At 54.0% G+C, this 17,257-nt stretch overlaps 6 protein-coding genes across 6 annotated transcripts; 4 read left to right on the top strand and 2 right to left on the bottom strand.

The window, feature by feature from the left end:
* Positions 1–880: 880 nt before the first annotated feature.
* J4E83_007193 (uncharacterized protein) lies at positions 881–2,488 on the top strand (the record flags this gene model as incomplete). Its single annotated transcript, XM_049334098.1, has 1 exon — positions 881–2,488. One exon carries the CDS (start codon positions 881–883, stop codon positions 2,486–2,488), a length of 1,608 nt encoding a protein of 535 aa, XP_049186909.1.
* Positions 2,489–3,278: 790 nt separating this feature from the next.
* On the bottom strand, positions 3,279–4,439 carry J4E83_007192 (uncharacterized protein; the record flags this gene model as incomplete). The annotated part of the gene is made up of 1 exon (XM_049334097.1): positions 3,279–4,439. The coding sequence occupies one exon, from the start codon at positions 4,437–4,439 to the stop codon at positions 3,279–3,281; it is 1,161 nt and encodes a 386-aa protein (XP_049186908.1).
* A 2,161-nt stretch (positions 4,440–6,600) lies between these two features.
* J4E83_007191 (uncharacterized protein) lies at positions 6,601–9,865 on the bottom strand (the record flags this gene model as incomplete). The annotated part of the gene is made up of 3 exons (XM_049334096.1): positions 6,601–9,347; positions 9,395–9,550; positions 9,700–9,865. 3 exons carry the CDS (start codon positions 9,863–9,865, stop codon positions 6,601–6,603), a joined length of 3,069 nt encoding a protein of 1,022 aa, XP_049186907.1.
* A 1,074-nt stretch (positions 9,866–10,939) lies between these two features.
* TIM9 (protein transporter tim9) lies at positions 10,940–11,308 on the top strand (the record flags this gene model as incomplete). The annotated part of the gene is made up of 3 exons (XM_049334095.1): positions 10,940–10,947; positions 10,994–11,063; positions 11,114–11,308. 3 exons carry the CDS (start codon positions 10,940–10,942, stop codon positions 11,306–11,308), a joined length of 273 nt encoding a protein of 90 aa, XP_049186906.1.
* Positions 11,309–12,093: 785 nt separating this feature from the next.
* J4E83_007189 (uncharacterized protein) lies at positions 12,094–13,559 on the top strand (the record flags this gene model as incomplete). Its single annotated transcript, XM_049334094.1, has 4 exons — positions 12,094–12,136; positions 12,201–12,221; positions 12,710–12,864; positions 12,915–13,559. The coding sequence occupies 4 exons, from the start codon at positions 12,094–12,096 to the stop codon at positions 13,557–13,559; spliced, it is 864 nt and encodes a 287-aa protein (XP_049186905.1).
* Positions 13,560–13,835: 276 nt separating this feature from the next.
* J4E83_007188 (uncharacterized protein) lies at positions 13,836–15,236 on the top strand (the record flags this gene model as incomplete). Its single annotated transcript, XM_049334093.1, has 1 exon — positions 13,836–15,236. The coding sequence occupies one exon, from the start codon at positions 13,836–13,838 to the stop codon at positions 15,234–15,236; it is 1,401 nt and encodes a 466-aa protein (XP_049186904.1).
* Positions 15,237–17,257: the final 2,021 nt, after the last annotated feature.

The following is a 17,257-nucleotide window of genomic DNA, read 5'->3' as shown; positions in this document are numbered from 1 at the left end:
GCTGACTTCTGGGATGTTTGATTTATCACCACATACCACCAGCTCACCAGTGACTGTACGCATCAGAGGAGGAGCTGCTTTCGACTCTTCCGATGATCGACTTTTGTTCAAGAACAACAGACAACAATAGCAAGGTAACAAGAAAACTTCCAGAACAAAAATGAGCAATGGCGCAATGGATAAGGTTGTAGAGGGATTGCGGTAGGACTGAACTTTTACCTCATGCATAGAACTGCTGTGAAGGGCTGGCACGGAGACAGAAGGCCTAGTTGGCTAACTGACATTCTACATATTGAAGACTACGCTGCGGATAACTCATGATCTTCATACAGAAGACTTCCATGTGCTAGGTGAATAGGAGGGTCGTGTGATACGACTTTAGTACACCAAGCTGGCGGTATTGATCACCTAGAGTCAGATGTCACCGAACAATCTGTTGAATCATGGTGGCGTGGGCTGTGCTAAGGCGGGATTTGAGTGAAACATCGCAGTCATTGAAGCTGGCCATCTAATTGACTATCCAGAGATTGACGAGGTCTGATAGAAGGGCCTTTTGGTGACACTTGGCGTGGTGAGGTCGGTAGACAGAAGCAGGGACAGGTGCCAAGACGGATAGGCGAGACGATCCCGGTAAGACGTGCAGTGGCGTACAGGCTTGGGGCGTCGCTGGGTCACGTATCTCGTCCATTGCGCGTGCGACTCCTCCCGTATTGGCTGACCGGCCTGCTGCCTTCCCTTCGACGTCCTTCTCTTTTCACTCGCGGCTGCCCTTGGCCACACGCTCCTTCACATCTGCACCGGCCCGCCGCGTTTCATGCCCGTTTTTTCTTCTGCATACAACCCTGCTTTCACCTAGAAACTTTAACTTGGCGCTGCCGTCATGTTCGTCCCCGGAAAACCCAAGATCAAAACGAGAACCGTCCTCGTCAAGAAGGCGCCCGCCCCCACAGCGAACCCCTCACCATCGCCGCACGCGAGACCCGGCAACGGCACTCGCAGCTACAGCGCATCCGGCCCGCCAGCGAACCGATACCAGTCCACGCCGCGTTCGCAAACAGTCTCGCGGGAACCCGCGCGCAAGTCGGTTTCCGTGTCGCGTGTCGAGACCAACAAGCGTAAAGGCACCGACACGCCGCAATGGGCTAGCAGCGATGAGTCGAGCGAGGATGAGGATACCAGTCGGCTGGGCGTCAAGCGACGGAAGACACGGCCAGCGAGTAGTAGCACTGAGCCGATGAGTCTGAACCGCGCGCTCGAGCCGGACTTGAAGCGACGTATACGGATAGTAGAGCCTGATGCCAAGGCGAAATCGAATGGTGTCAACGGCACATCGAATGGGACTGCGAATGGCACATCAAATGGCGCGTCGGATATGATGAAGATGGCGCAAGAAAACGCCGCATTCAGAAAGAAAAAGGCTGTGTCGGGGAAGAGCACTCTGAAGCACGGCTTCGAGATGACAAAAGACGATGGGGCGAAAGCCTACAAGTCCGCATTCCCCGGTAGCGAGAAGAAGTTCACCGTCGAACTCCAGTACCCCAGCCTGTCACGACCAGAAAAGTTCGAGGCAGTAGCCCGGAAAGAGGTGGACGAGGAGTACAGCCCACTGGAAGACATCTACTTCAGCATAGAGGAAATTATCCAGCACTACCTCCCGCCCGATCTCGCCAACGAGCTCTCCTCCGACGCCGAAGGCACCGTCCGTCTCCTCAAGCGCGCTGTAACCAAAGACGACCCCGAACTCTTCAAGCAAGAACTCGCCAAGTTCAACAAGCTCATCAAAGACCAATACGCCAACGGCACGATACCCCGCATCCTCGACGACATGCACGCCATCCCCCTCAGCCTCGTCAAACGCATCACCGCCCAAAGCTACAACCGCATCGTCTCCCCGCACGCCCACCGCCTCCGCAAAGTCGAAGGCAAAGAAACAACCTACGGCGAACTCCTCACCCCCTTCGTCCACAAAATCTTCGCCCAAACCGGCCTAAACTCCACTCACACCTTCGTCGACCTCGGCTCCGGCGTCGGCAACGTCGTCCTCCAGTCCGCCCTCCAAACCGGCGCCGAGAGCTGGGGCATCGAAAAGATGAAGCTCGCCGCCTCCCTCGGCACAGAACAAGCCTCTGAACTCAAAGCGCGGGCGAAGCTGTGGAACATAGCCCTCCCCCGCATCGAGCTCATCGAAGGTGATTTCCTCGAAAGCCCTGACATCGACGCTGTCCTCCGCCGCGCTGACGTTGTGCTGGTCAACAACAAGGTGTTTGGCGAGACGTTGAATAATCTGCTGTTGCAGAAGTTTCTCGACCTCAAACAGGGCTGTAAAGTCGTTAGTCTGGAGAGTTTTGGTGGTGGTGCGAAACAGGGGGTTAGGAACGAACAGAGTATTGCTGGGCTTTTTGATGAGGAGAGGTTTGAGAGTGGGACGAATAGCGTTAGTTGGGCGGGGGAGAGTGTGGAGTATTTTATTGCTACCAAGGCGCGTTGAGAGGCGGGCTGGGATTTGAGGGGAGATGGTTGGTGAGTTTGTATCATATATAAGGTGATGGGAGGACATGGTTTCTGGAAATGTTTCCTGGATTTTCAAACTAGAGTTGGACGGCAGAAGCGTAGGGCGCGTGATCGAACAAGGTGGGATAGTTACTTGAGCATGGCACACTTGGCGTTTGATTTAACATCAATACCCCTTGATCTATATTCTCTTTCTGTAGCTATTTCAGATGCAGAATCTATAAACATGTATTCATTCCATACCTTTCGATTCATACATCTCACGCCGTAGACACTCTGCCATAGCTCTCAAATATGCCGCTCTACGTCTGTTGCATCACTCACGGCATTCAGTCTAATGCAAGTTATCTTGTCAAAATCTGTACTGTCGTATTATATATACCGAAGGATAGTAAAGAGCAACAATCCGCTCCATGTATGTATGCTAAAGTATTAACCCGATCGCCCATCCCACCAAACACCAACACCGTATATGCACATTCAACCTCCCTTTCCAACTACAAATCCAATCTGCAAACCCATCCACCGTATATAAATCGTAAAGGAGCGTGTATCGGGTATCTGAAAAAACCAATGCCAACGAAAAAGGAGCGACGTCGCTAATATACAAACGAAGTAGTAAAAAAAAGCCTGAAAATGCGAAGCAGTCGTGTTTCTCGTTATATATACCCTCTTTTCCATCTTCATCTTCCTTTTCCTCCCTCCATCCTAACCATCATGCTGACAAGACGGAAAAAGGCCATATGGCTTGCTTGACTGACCTTGATCTAAAAGAACAAAGCCATAGCGCCCAAGCCCACAGCACCAGCAAACGGCACGCCCTTCACACCCGCAGCACCCGTCTGCACACTCGGCTGCTCAGTCGAATCCCCACCATCACCCCCACTCGCCTGCGTCGCCTGAATCGGATCCACAAACGTATAACTCGTCATCGTGCTCGGCCGCCCCTCGGCATCCGTCGTCGTAATCAACTTGATGCTGCTAACGAGCCCGCCACCAGGCGTGTACGTAGTCAAAAACGTGCTTCCCGCCTCATCCGTCGCAGTCTGCACCTCACCGGCGGTAGGCGCGTAGTCAGCCGCAGACGTGGTGACCGTTGTGCGGCCTGCGGAATCGGTGGTTGTGCGGATGACGGCGGGTCGGTTCTCGGTTTGGGTGACGGTGCTGCCGGCGGAGTTTGTGCGGACGAGGGTTACGGGGACGGAGGCGGTTACTTCGGAGAGGACGCGCGTGGTGCGGACGACGGTTGTGCCGTCTTCGGTTATGGTGGCTTCGACGGGGATGATGGCGGGGCGTTGGGTGGTGGTTTGGCGGACGGTGGTGGTGGCTTGTTGGGTGGTGGTTTGTTGTTGGGTGTTGGTGACAGTTGAGGGGGGTGCGTCGTCGGAGGGTTGCTGAGACTGTTGAGGCTGCTCGGTTTGTTGAGTTTGTTGGGTCTGTTGAGTCTGCTGCTGTGTTTGGGTTTGTACTTGGGTGACTGTGGTGCCTTGTTGCGTCTGGACCTGCGTTACGGTGGTCTCGACTGCTGGTGGAGGAGCCTCGCTCGCCTGTGATGAAGGCGCATCCTCGGTTGTCTGCTGTGGAGTTGAAGCCTCAGTGGCGGAAGCCGTGCCATTGCCCGGCGCCTGTCTCTTCTTCAAGTCGTTGACAGCGTCGACAATGAGCTTTGTAGCGAGCGCTGGGTTGTTCTCGTGGACATGTTCGACGCCGCGGTGGTGCGACTCAAACACGCCATTCTTGAAGTCCTTCAGTCCGCTCAGTGCTGCTTGTAGAGATTCCTCTGGCAGCGCGTTCAACAGGTCCTGGAACGCTTCCTGTGCAGTCGCGTAGATGGTCTTTGGGTGGTCGTCTCGCTTGTTTGGTGAAGCAGCAACAGCGGTGCTGAACAATGGCAGGGCCAAAACGGCCAGCTGGCAGAAGGAACGCATCGTGGTGGAATCGACGTGCGGAACGAAAGCGAAGGTGGATTCTCAGCGAAGAAGAACAGAAACTGCGACAAGCGTGTTAGCAGATCGTCATGACTAGAATCAAGGCCGTAAATTGTGTACAAGAAAAAGAACGTAAAGCGCAATGGGCTGATGTGATTGCGAAGACGTCGCGGACTGGAGAGCAGGCTTACACAGAATCTGTCGCTTCCGAGTGGCTGGGTTGCAGGTGTCTGACGCCACAGCCCGATAATCGATAGCCTGTAGACTTCTCAAGTGCTGATGTTCAACGTCCCCGTTTCTTTTTGCCGGCTCAGAAAAGAAAGCGAGCGTAATTATTCGTTCGGTCGTTCGGGGTGATCTCAACAACGAGTGTGGTCTTCGACAAGAGTCAGTCGAAACAAGCGGAGTCGTGGACCGTAAAGTCGGTAAAAAAAAGGCGTTGGAAGCGTGTGATAGTGATGAGGAGAAACGGCAGATCAGTCCTTAAGGCAGAAGGCGATACGGTTACTGTACGAGTTGAGCACCAAGCATCTTTGGGTAAGGCGCTGCTGATACAGGTGCCGCTAGGTGCGTCTTACTTGACAGAAACACGAGGTTTGGACCCGCTGTTTGTCATGGATCCCATCGTCACTTTCGCCTCTTGACCGCGCCCTAAACAAGCCAAGCTTCAGCATCCCGATTTTCCGCTGAAGATCATGCTCCAGTGCTCTCCACTGAACTGGAACTAATTGCAGTTCTAATAGATGTTCGCCCACACCGAGTCCCAAACTTCTTCACACCAGCCCTTCCCATCGCAGCGCAACCGATCAATACTTCAGACGATTGTGCCATACAAACCTCGGCCTTGAAACACGAACCAAAAAAAGTTGGCACGTAAACCTCGGGGTCGGTATATGCAACACCCCCTGCAAACGCAGAAACGGTAGGAGCCTGGAGCCCTTTCCGCGCCAGTGGCCTCGCTTGGTCGCAAGCCAGAACGTCATGCATGGACCGAGCCACCGGCGAGACGAACTGGAACGTTCAACCCGATGATAGCTTCCCCGTCGCTCTGTTCGCATGTTGAAACCTTGCTGAGGCTTTCACGGAGCACTCGACGTGTTGGTAGTCGCTGCCATGCGTGCATTGCAAGGGCATCGTCATTGCAATCTCAGATTCTTGGTCAAGCACCACCGTCCATGCCCAGGTGATATTGAATTTTGCTTTTCCCAACCATCATCATATCCTCGTGTTCAAAGCAGACGAGACGATGTGTTCTCGCTCTCCTCGTATCTCACACACCTCTGCTATCCACTACACCATCCAACTATCCACTAACAAACGCGTATCGAACACATTTGCAACTCCGCTCCGCTGCCAGCAGGCGTGATCTATTTTTAATCGGAGACAGGGCATGATTGGGACGCAGGCTGGCTAGCGCCGAGCTGGGGAGCAAGACCAGTGAGACTGCGCATTCGCATTCACAATCGAGACTAGTAGATCAGCAACACCAAAACGCGCACTGCAAGACTCGATTTACGGTGGCCTAGATGCATCTCACTGGTGGATATGCCGGACATGCAACGACGCAGACGCACAATCCAGACATGTCGGCACATCGCGCTATGAGTCTATGTCTATGTCGCCACGACGCTATAGCTATTTGTGCTTATGTTGAGGGATTGATGCGGACTTCGGCAGCGACGGCAGCGCAGTGTCAGACACCGTCGGCACTCAACATGTAACGTTGCTTTTTCTACTGCACTAATCAAAGTGTGGGGTATTTTGCAATACAGCTACTGTGCTCTTTAGCTGTCATATATAGATGATTTTGTCGAACGTTTCAGTATTAATCACAATTGCTTTTCCTATCCAGTACACAGTACAAAGTAATCACGAAGAATGAGAATGAGAATGAAGTATCATTGACATGTGCCACAACGCTATGCATCATCGCAACGCTCAGAGAATGCTCGCTAGCACGCTTCATCGTTCCATGGCAAATATGCCATATGCAAAATCTCCCATGCCACATACACTTTTTTCTTCGACCCATAATGGACTGCCAAGGGTGCTGTGCATTATTCTACACATCACGCTCAATCCATGAACACCCTGAATACCTACATCTCCTTCCGAACTCATGCTCGTACGTCATTGAGGTCGACAGCGACCACCGCGGTCTCTAAGGCGCTGGCTCGCCTCTTGCGACGAACGGAGGCGACGACGACTGACCATCAGAGGGCGATGCATCAAAATTTGTCTCCCGGTTGACCGTCTGAGGAGTGACAGTAGTAGTCGAGTTGCTTGAAGAATGAAGAGGCCCCGAAGGTGTTGACACTGGCTGGACAGGTTCCGAGGTAGTTGTTGAGGCCTCGGGTTGGGTCGCTGTGCCAGCTTCTACCTGCTGCGTACTGTCGACATTCAGGGGTGATGGTGCTTTAGCGAAGGGCTGCACAGGAGGCGTTGTAGTGACAGGTGACTTGGAATTCCTGTCCGGAGATCGCGCAACTGATCGGGGCTCAGTCAGTGCAGCTGGCAGATCTGTCCGCAGAGCCATGGCAGGACTCATCCTGGGCTTCGGGCTTCCCGGCGTGGGTACGTTCGGGGGTGTTGGACTCATTCCGGTAGGTGTGACGTCGCTGGATTTGTCTGCTTTAGGCTGGGGCTCTTCCACTGATGGTGGCACATCCGGTGCTCGTCCACGAACGGCGAAGGATTCTTGTGGATTCATCATGTTCTGTGGAGAAGGGAGATGACTCGAGCTGCCCGGTGGGCTCTTGGCTCTTTCTCTCCTATCTAAACGTTCTTTGTGATCCTGTCTGCGCTTGTGGAACCAGTCGAATGCACCTTTCTTGTCGGATTTATCGTGATCAGGGGGACTGCTGCCGAATAGCATCGACGTTTCCGAGCCGTGATTCGACTCGTACTGCCCACTTCGGCGCCCTCCTCCTGTCCATCCAGAACTGCTGGCGAAGGAGCTCATACTCTTGTCGGCGCCAGGTACTGAACCGTGGAGATCTGTCTGACTTGCTGTCGGCGTTGCCTTGCTTTCTCCTCGCCTGTGGCCTTTCCAAAAACTGCGCTTCTCCTCTCTTGGTTGTTCTTCCAGTTGCTCGTTCTCCGAGTATTCTGTTGCTGTTGAATGAGATCTGAAACTAGCAGAAGGCGACATGCTAGGTTTGAGTGTGTTCCCGGAGGCCCGCGAGGAGCCTGTGTCTTGCAAAACCTCTCTAGAGCTGTTTGCGTGCGACTGACCATGGGCAAAGGGAAGCGAGGGCGGCTGCAGTGGCGAAAGAGGTCCGTGAGAAAATTGACCACCGAACCCTGAATCGCTACCACCAAGAGAGTGCGTGGAGCTATGCGTGCTCTGGCTGATGCTGTTCGGCAACCTCTTCTTCTGCAGCTTGTTCGGTTTCCGTCCGTCTTTCGCTTCCTTGGACTCGTTCGGAGGGGATGCCGCAACCTTGGCTAGGATTTGTGTAAATGTACGAACAGCAGGAGTCATCTCAATTGACGGGCCTGAGTCGACAGGCCCTTCCAAGAACTCTGACCGCTCACGCGTTGGCGTGTGACGAGGACTACGCTGAGGACTACGTGGACCGGGAGTAGTGGACCTTGAAGGTAACAGGTTCTGGGCCGACTGGGCGACGACGTTCGGAGTAGTCGGCTGACTCGGTGGGATGACGCCCGGAGACGGCAGAGGGAACCCGCCTGGCATGTTGTGCGTGGCAGGTGTAACTGCGGGTCTATTCTGCGAAGGCTCTACCGGTTGCATAGCCATTCCCTGTTGAGGGAAGGGTTGGTATGGGACCGGCATCTCGATCTTGTTTGGTGGCATGGTCTGCGCACGTTGTGGCGGTGGCAGTTCTTGATCGGCAGGCTGTGTGGCTGGTATTTGCTCCGCTGCGGGTGCGACCGCCTGTGGGGCTTCCTTCGTTCGTATAGGCAACTCCATCTCCTGCTGTGGGGCAACATTCTCAGGAACATCAGCAACATCTGGGGGCATGGGAGACGAAAGAGGGCTCTTGGTCTCTTCAGGGCCGATTTGCTTTGCAGCAGGGAAGCGGGGACTCCCAAGCCCCGGGGAGCGCTTTGAGGGTAGCGTGTTGCTTCGATGCACTCCAGATGTCGTGGTCGAGACAAATGATGGTGCAATTGGGCTGGGAACAGCGGGCGAGTGTCGTGAACGCTTCGAAGACGTGGATACATTCCTGCGGACGCCGCCATACATGCGAAGGCTTTCTGCACCAGCGCTCGAAGTGGTCGAAGCCGATCGCCCAATGCCAGAACTATTGCGGGGTGTGGTGGGTGTCCTTGCCTGTGGGGTAGAAGGCCCGCTTTCAATGTGCTTAACGGTACCTTCATCGACAGCTGTGCCTTCCATACCAATTAAGAAGTGATCCTGGTTGTCGATGAGAAAGATGAGCACGTCCTGGCTCAGACGATAATCTTGTGGAGACATGTCGTGCTGCGGATGTGAGAGCAGTCCGGGCTGGAAGATGGCAGCCAAATTGGAGGTTGTCATCTTGTTAACATCAGCCTTGGCGGCAAAGACTGCGAGCAAGTCTAGGATGTACAGCAGCAATTGCCGGTTCAAAGACGGCAACGCCTTAATCTGATGTTGATATATGCGCACAGCCGCATCGGGATCGAAGCCTCCGACTGAGGGCTGCTGTCCTTCACTGGCGCCTACTGCCTCAGCCTGATGGCCTTTGAGCGGATTCCGGAACGGGTCATAATGTTGCAGCGGTATTATAGGCTCCGGGAGATTGTTGAAGTAGCGGCGCAGAATATTGGCGGCGTCATGTACAGTATAGCCGGACCAATCCAGACCTTTTCCATAGCGGGGTGGGGTGTCAAAGGCCGTCCGGAGTTCCTTGATGCGCTTCTCGGAGCCTGCTAATCGGAAGATGCCTTCTACGTCGGTTGCTGTGCGCTGTTAACAGCTGATGGGTGATGGGATTAGCTTCACTGACCCTTTTCCTTCAGAAAGACACCGCATTTGGCGACCACTATTGGGACATAACCATAGATGTAGCTTTCGCCGTGCTCGTTGAATAGCGAAATAGCGACGTTGGCATAGGGTATGCTTTGTATGAGGGGTACACCAAAGATGCCAGGGAGGGCGGGTTCTACGTGCGGCCACAACAGTCAGTGATTGTTCGCGACAAGAAGAGGCGGGGAGCTGCAGGCACAGTCGCAGCGCATTGCAGGGCTTCAGCCGCCAACGAGGCTGAACTGGCGGACTCGACATGTGAAAATGCTGGCAGTGGTGTCGTACCTTTCTCGTCCTCCTTTTTCGCGGGGCGCTTGCTAAACTGCCTCCACCACGATGTCAAGTCTCGACGCGACGAGGCAGGTTCTGGTGTCGCGAACGGGGCGGGCTGGGGCTCGCCATTGCGCACGCGCGGCGTGTTGGGGTTGGTGTGGGTGCCTGCGGGAGCCATGGCAGGCGGTGGTGTGGAGAGCGTCGCAGCTCTAGGTATGTAATATGGCAGGCGTGGTGTCCAGGTACAGGTGGGCCCGAAGTGGGCAGGCGGCAGCTGTCTGGGGGCCGCTATGTGACGTCGGAGGGTAGCGAGTCGAGGAAGCGAGGTAGCGAGCGTGCGCGAGATGTCAGCGGGGTCGTGACGGCGTTCCTGTAGGCGGATCCTGAAATATTGACGTCTTCCCTGGTGGAAGAGCAGAGCGAGCGAGCTGCTGGCGCGAGACTGGGTCTAGGACGCGACGGGCGGTTAGGGGTACAGGTACAGCTGCAGGATGTCGTCGGAGGGTTCAGCGGCCTGGTCGGGCGCAATATCGAGGCGCGCCTGAAACTGTGGCTCGAGGCGACTTGGGCCTGCAGGGTCGGCGTCTGGGGAGGGCAATGATCGCAGTCGGGGCGAGGCAGTCGAGTGGCAGCCCGCTGCTCGACTGACGAAGAGCAGCAGGTTAGCGGCCGTGATGTGTGGCTGCGGGCCAATTGTGAGCATCCAAGGAAGACGGCACGGCGTCGCCTGACTGACAGACACAAACGCGAGGCTTGATGCCCCTCGACGGCAAAATACAGCGACGATCAATGCGGATAGCGGATGCAGCTGGCTATTAAGAGGCGATGTTATTGTGTTATTATTTTGCTATGCTGGAGTCGGTTCCAATAATAACGACCGTCTTGGCGGGAAAGGTACAGGTCAGGTACTGGTACGGCCATGCAGCGGGAGCCACACAATATTGGTGCGACGGGCCATGAAAGACGACGCATCCATTGCCACATTCTGTCCAAAGTGCCTTCCAAGATTTGTCCCAGATTTGACTAGATATGACCCGCTGAATGCGGCTGCCATGAAGTCTCCACGCCTGCTTCCCGTGGTTCGGTGACTGAGAGCGTGGACGGGCCGCCCGGTGGCCTAGCTCGCGCCTACACTTTTGGGTGCAGGCTCGTCAGCACAGCATCCAGACAACCACCCGACGTCATACCAAATTTCCGCGTCGAGCCACCCTTCCGTAAACAATAATCCTGCCACCACACACGACCAGGCATCATGGAGTCGTATGTACTTGCCCCAATTGGCATCACAATAACTAATCGCATGTAGACTCACAGCATCTGAGCAGCGCGAGCTGCAGTCGCGCATGGAGAAGAAGCAGATGAAGGAATTCATGAACGTACGACATCCGCATTCTGTCCTGCACGACCATAATGCTGACCATCCCAGATGTACTCCAACCTCGTCCAGCAATGCTTCGACCACTGCGTCAACGGCTTCGAGAGCAAGTCCCTCACCTCGCGCGAAGAGAGCTGCGTTATGCGATGCGTCGACAAGCACATGAAGGGCTCCCAGCGATTAGGCGACCGCTTCCAGGAACAAAACGCTGCCATGGCACAACAAGGTGGCATGGGCGGAAGATAAAATTCTGCGAGAGGAGCGTACGTCGTCAGCTATGAGCCGGTAGCAGGCTCGGCGGCGGCGGTGGCTATTTCATGTTATTTGGATCACGACATCTGTACAATAGAAATGATTTCTGGAATCTGGCTGGGAGCGGGCTATGATCTATGGCCTTGGTCAAGCAAGCTACAACCTTGCACTCAAATTCAATAAGCGCTCAGTTGCCGCTGTCACATGTCTCCGCTTAATGCCTATCTGGGACGAAATGTGCGGTGAATGTGTTTGCAGATGGCTAGCCGGTTTGTACGCGTGCAAATCGAGTCGCAGCTGACAAGCTAAAGACGCCCAAATCCCAATGCTAGCTGTTCACAGCCGCGAACGTCGTCATGAGAGTGCCACGAAACACCAGTTCGGCCCTTCTAAGATACGGTGTTGTGGCGCACCACTTTGCGTGCACTATGGGCATTATTCACGAAATCTAGACGCGGCCAATCAAGCGCGCACAGGTCTACGAAGACATCGAGGCTGTACTGTGTGCGCTCGCTGCAATCTCCACGATGATCGCCTTTAGCGGTGGCTGTGCTGCATCTCCCAAGCCCTTGGCTGCCAGCCTATGACGCAGCAGCTACCGCTTCACCGACCCTGTTCTTGCCCTGAATCTCCTCCAGCCTCCCACACACCTCCTATATAACACACGCGCTGCGATCACCTTCCAGCTACACCACAACAAGAACTCTGCACAAAGAAAGCAATTCGTCAACTCCCAAACCTAAACTACCACCTCTACCAACCAACAAACACAAGCAACCATGGGTCTCATGTGGCATAAGGGCTTTGGCGGCAAGCACGCCGGTAAGTGGCCCGCTTTGGAGCCGTCTGTTCCGGACACAGGCACCAGTTGCTGACAAGATACTAGGTGGTGGTGTTGTCGCTGACCGTCACGGCGTCCGTCGCGCTCCCTTCCGCTTCTCTTGCGGACGCTTCAGCTGCTTCCGCTAAGCTAGTCGCCGACCCTTGACGACGATTCACGACCTGTAAGCTTTTTTCACGACATTCTACGATGAATAGTCCTGACTTTGCCAGCTTTCATATCCCACATTTCGATGATTTCCTCTTGCGACGGCGTTGGAGCGATTGAATACGCATGGCGGCGCGTAATTCAAGGAGAAGTTAGGCGATACCACGGGCATACATCTGCGACGCAGTTTCATGCTTCACAATACCCTCAGTAGCCTAATACAACATGTCTGTTCTTCACTGCACTTCCACACTCGTCGCACGCAATCATTCGTCCTCCAGGGCTGTGTACACAACAAACAAGACAATCTGGAACATGACGTCAGAGCCCACATCCTTGTCACAGCTCCACATCCCAAATCCATCACGCGCCACAATGTCAAACCTCATGGCGGGGCAACCGCGCAGGCACAAAGCTCCAAGCAAAGCCAATGGGTGAATATCGCAACGGTACCAACCCACGATATAGCAAGATGCGGTCCATCCTCATCATCAACCCAAACTCCACGGAGCAAATGACCAACGGCCTGAAGCCGCTCGTCGACGCCCTGCAGTTCAAAGACGTTACTCAGCACCACTCACCACACCCACCCAGCAAACTAACCACAGCTAGCAGACCGCCCACGAGTACTTCACCGCCCCCTCCGGCCCCAAGAGCATCAACAACGAAGACGACGCCGCAGAGTCGGTTCAACACTGCCTCCCCGCTCTCCGCGAACAACTCGCCCGCCACGATGCCTTCCTCGTCGCTTGCTACAGCCAACACCCGCTCGTTCCTCTCCTCAAAGAAGAGCCCGCCCTAAGAGATACGAGGAAACCTGTTACGGGTATCTTCGAAGCTAGTGTTGGTGCTTCCCTGCAAGCTATCCACCCCGACGAGACATTCGGCATAGTAAGCACGGGTAAAGTCTGGGAAACCATCCTCACGGATGCTACAATAGCCTTTTTGGGCACGGGTTCAGACGCGGGTAGGCGGTTTGCAGGCGTGGAAACAACGGGGCTCAATGCGACGGACCTGCATGATGCGCCGGCGGAGGAGGTGCGGAAGAGGATGAAGGATGCGGTTAAGAGGTTGTTGGGCAAGGGGAAAGTGGGTGCGATTTGTCTAGGCTGTGCAGGTATGGCGGGTATGGATGAGATGGTTAGGGAGGCTTGTGTGGAGGAGTTGGGGGAGCGGGAGGGAGGTAGGGTGAGGGTTGTGGATGGGGTTATGGCGGGGGTTGCGTGGTTGGATGGGGCTGTTAGGGCGGGGTTTTAGAATAAAAGTATATTTGTATAGTAGACGCCTGTTTATGAAGACCTTGGATATACGCTACAAATTTGTAGAAACCTTGTCAAACGGCAGCGCGTGGTTGCGACATCTCCAGCGCTGGTGCTGACCAAAGACGGGATGACGTACCCCGAGGCCCACAAGTTCGGACCTTTGATCGTTCCACTGATTCTACCTCAACTGTATGCTTCACGCTTCACTCAAGCCTCGCCAACCACAAACCTCGCGGTCGCCATCTATACTAATAATTATTCATACGCTATCATGCAGTCGCTGCCCAACGAGTTGTTAGCTCAAATCGCATTGCATCTCGCAGACCAAGCCCCATCGATCACCAAATTCCACCACGAGCCGTCTTCGCAATTAACGCACTCTGATTCTATACCCCTAAAGACTCTGTCCCTAGTGTCATGGAGGTGGAGAAAGGTTGTGCTTCCAATTCTCTGCCAATACGCCCGTATAGCACTGGACAAGGAAGCACTATGGGTACCAATGGATGCGCGACTCGTCGATAGCATGCAGGGAGAGCTATCCAAGTTGAGTAACCACGAGTTCATGATCTACACAAAACTTCGCAGCAAGTTTAAGAGTACCTCTGGGTCTGCTTTCGAGCCGGCTATGGACGACGTGCTCATTCAATTATGCCGCATCCAGGACGGAGACGAATTTCTCAAGGCGACACTGCGAGCAGCGTGGATCCCGCATCTTTCGAAGGACTTCGACAGGTTCACGCAGTTTGTCATGCAGAATGATTTGAAACGCCACATCAAGAGCTTGGTGGTGCACACAGATCAAGAATACAACCTGTGGCATGTATCCACCGCTCACGACCACATGCTGAGCTCAGTCACCGATATTTGGACAAAGACGTTTTCGTGTCTAGACCCTACACGTATCGTTGTCGCTGCACCACCAAAAACCATGGCCGCGCTGGTAGATTCAGCCATGGGCACCAACGACAACTGGGCTTTTGAGATGAAGATGCACTACATCGAGCTCCTCCAAAAAGAGCCTCCACCTACCAACAGTTCAAATAGCGAACCCCGGTATTCCAGCTGCCAACTCCTGCGACAAAGACCCTGGCACCACCTCGGCTACAACGAAGGCTCCTCCATAACCGTATACAGCACCTACGAATTCCATCTCATGGTGCCGCCCCGCATCCTCGAACTCCTCCTCTACCGTATTGCCAGCTTTGCCAAGAAGACGGAATTCTGCCGCCACTTTACATCGTTTAGCTTCACTGCAGTTTTCCCGCTGTTATCAGGCCTCACACCCGTACTGTGCGGTATGCACATGATCCCGTCCATCACAAAAGCCACCTTCCAGCTCGCCCCCGGCCCCGAAAGCGACCTCCTCAGCGACGCGAGCAAGCGGCGTAAAGCCCAGTCTTCGGATTTCTGGTCAGAGTGGCGCATGGGTTACAAGCAGATTGGTGATTTTGAGTTCTTTAGGGAGGGCAAGATGGGGGGTGCGAAGAGTGCGTGTAGGACGTTGACGGAAATTGTGAGTATGGATTGTTATACGGGGCAGTTGAGTGATGAGGTTACGGAGGCTGTGGAGGGGGGTTTGAAGAATGATGTTTTTGGGTGGAAGGAGGATGGGGTGGGGAGGTGGGTTCGGGATATGGAGGAGAGGGAGCGTCTTGTAGAAGAAGGAAACTGAATAGGTCTGTTGCCTATATCGATGTTGGGTTACTGACTTTGTGTGTTTTTATGTTGATGTAGGCTGCAGACTTATTTAGCCTTTTCCTGGTATAAGGTGAATAGGGGAACGAGATGATGCTGCAGTATGGAATGCCGCATACACCTTCACGCTACAGCCGAAGTCGTGAGTACATTTCGAATTAGAAATACAGACGTCTTCCTACTTCCTGTATGTTCACGTGTTCAATCAGCGAAGACCTCGTCATGCTGTGGACATCGCAGTCACATCATCACACCAGCACTTCCACACCCACATCTCCCTCCCTCTCTTCCCCACCCCTAATCCCCTGCTCTCTCCCCTACCTCCCCTACTTCCCCACCATCCTTACTCAACCCAACACCCCAACATTCAAAGTCCAATGATCGAACCCGTAGCCGCAACAGCCCTCATACTGTTCATCCTCGCCCTAATCGCCTACTATCTCCAACCCCAACAACCCCAACATCAACGCCACTACTATCACCAAATCAGAAGATCGCGTGTTATGACTGATCCCCAGCGTCGTAGCCGTGGCGGTGGTGTGGAGCGAGGAGGGGAGATAAGGGGGAGAGGAGAAGGGGAAGTGTATGAGCGAAAAAATGAAGAGGGGGAAGGTGGAGACGAAGTTAGTGGGGAGGCGGCGATGGGAGTGCGGGAGTTGGCGATTATTGGGAGGGGGGTTCTGGGGACTGAGTTGGGTTTGAAAGGGGGTGGGGTTGTTGAGGGTGAGGAGAGGGTAGGGGCGAAAGCGATTGGAGAGTGGAATAGGGGAGGGTTGGAGGGTGTGAATGCAGTAGTGAGTTTCGGTCCTGGAAATTTATCGGCGCAGGAGTTGGACGTGCACACGGCTCCTGGCTCACGTGGCTCATCTCTGCCGGTGCTACGCATCATTACTCCCGACAGCGATACCCCTTCTACTACATTACCCTCCCATGGCGTGGGGCACGAGGCTACCCCGGAGGACCGACACTTTAACACGCTGGATCAACAGCGTAGACAACGTGTTCGATTTGACGAGGCGCTTAGAATGCATAGTTATGGCGGGAGTCAGTATTTGGGAAGGGTGGTGGACAGGAATGTTTAAAGGAGGGCAGTGAAAAAGAGCGAGAGGGAAGAGAAAGCCGAGGTGTCGGGTGGTTGTGGATGAGAAGCATGAGTGAGGTTGACGCCCTGGTGATACGGTCTGTCAGTGCTGTGATCTATACAGAGCGTCTCACTTGCTTGTAGCTTCATTTCTATCACTCTGATCTGATATAACATCTTCCTATCTGTGCTTAGACCACATTACCAACAACGAATGCGTATAGCTTCATAGCGCTATGAATTGATGTCTTTCTTCGTCCTAGAGTGTTTGCACATCAAACAATGCAGATGGTTTCTTCTTGGCTGTCGTCAAACCATCTCCTAATCTCTCTGTACGCTTCGGATCCGTAAGCCATGACCACTCCCACTCGATAATAATTTCCCAATTCATCTGCAGGATGAAGTAACAAAGCCCGGGCTCTATCCTCGCTCCCGATGCGGTAGCGGTAGAGAAGCATGACAATAAGGCTCTCAAGTCCTGCCTCATTTTCTTCCTGGAGCCAGTCCGTGGCGACGATAATGCTATCTTCGCAAGTGTCCGTAAAAATGTGAGACCAATAGTTTGACCATGTGGTTTTTTTGCCGTCCGACAACCAGTCCGGCATCCGAGCTATCTTCCCTCGAATTCGAAGGAATCCTCCAGACACTTGTCCATATAGGTCCTCAGAATCAGTATGCGTATCAACATCCACCATAGTTGATTCTTGAAATACGACCGCATTTTGGTCTCTCATGCTTACCACAGCTGGGCACGCCGCCCAGGACCACGAAGGAGCAACGTAATTTCGTTCTTGGATGCTCCGTATGTGAGCCGCAAGACTGTGCGAGAGCGAATCATGATCACGAAGACTTCCCCAGGTCAAACCGCATGGCAAATCACCCTTCCAAATTCCGGCAAGATATTGATCTTGCAGTAC

The sequence above is a fragment of the Alternaria metachromatica genome, assembly GCF_023757995.1.
Source record: "Alternaria metachromatica strain BMP 0045 chromosome Unknown scaffold_17, whole genome shotgun sequence".
NCBI lineage: Eukaryota > Fungi > Ascomycota > Dothideomycetes > Pleosporales > Pleosporaceae > Alternaria > Alternaria metachromatica.
This window is presented reverse-complemented; position numbering and strand designations above follow the sequence as displayed.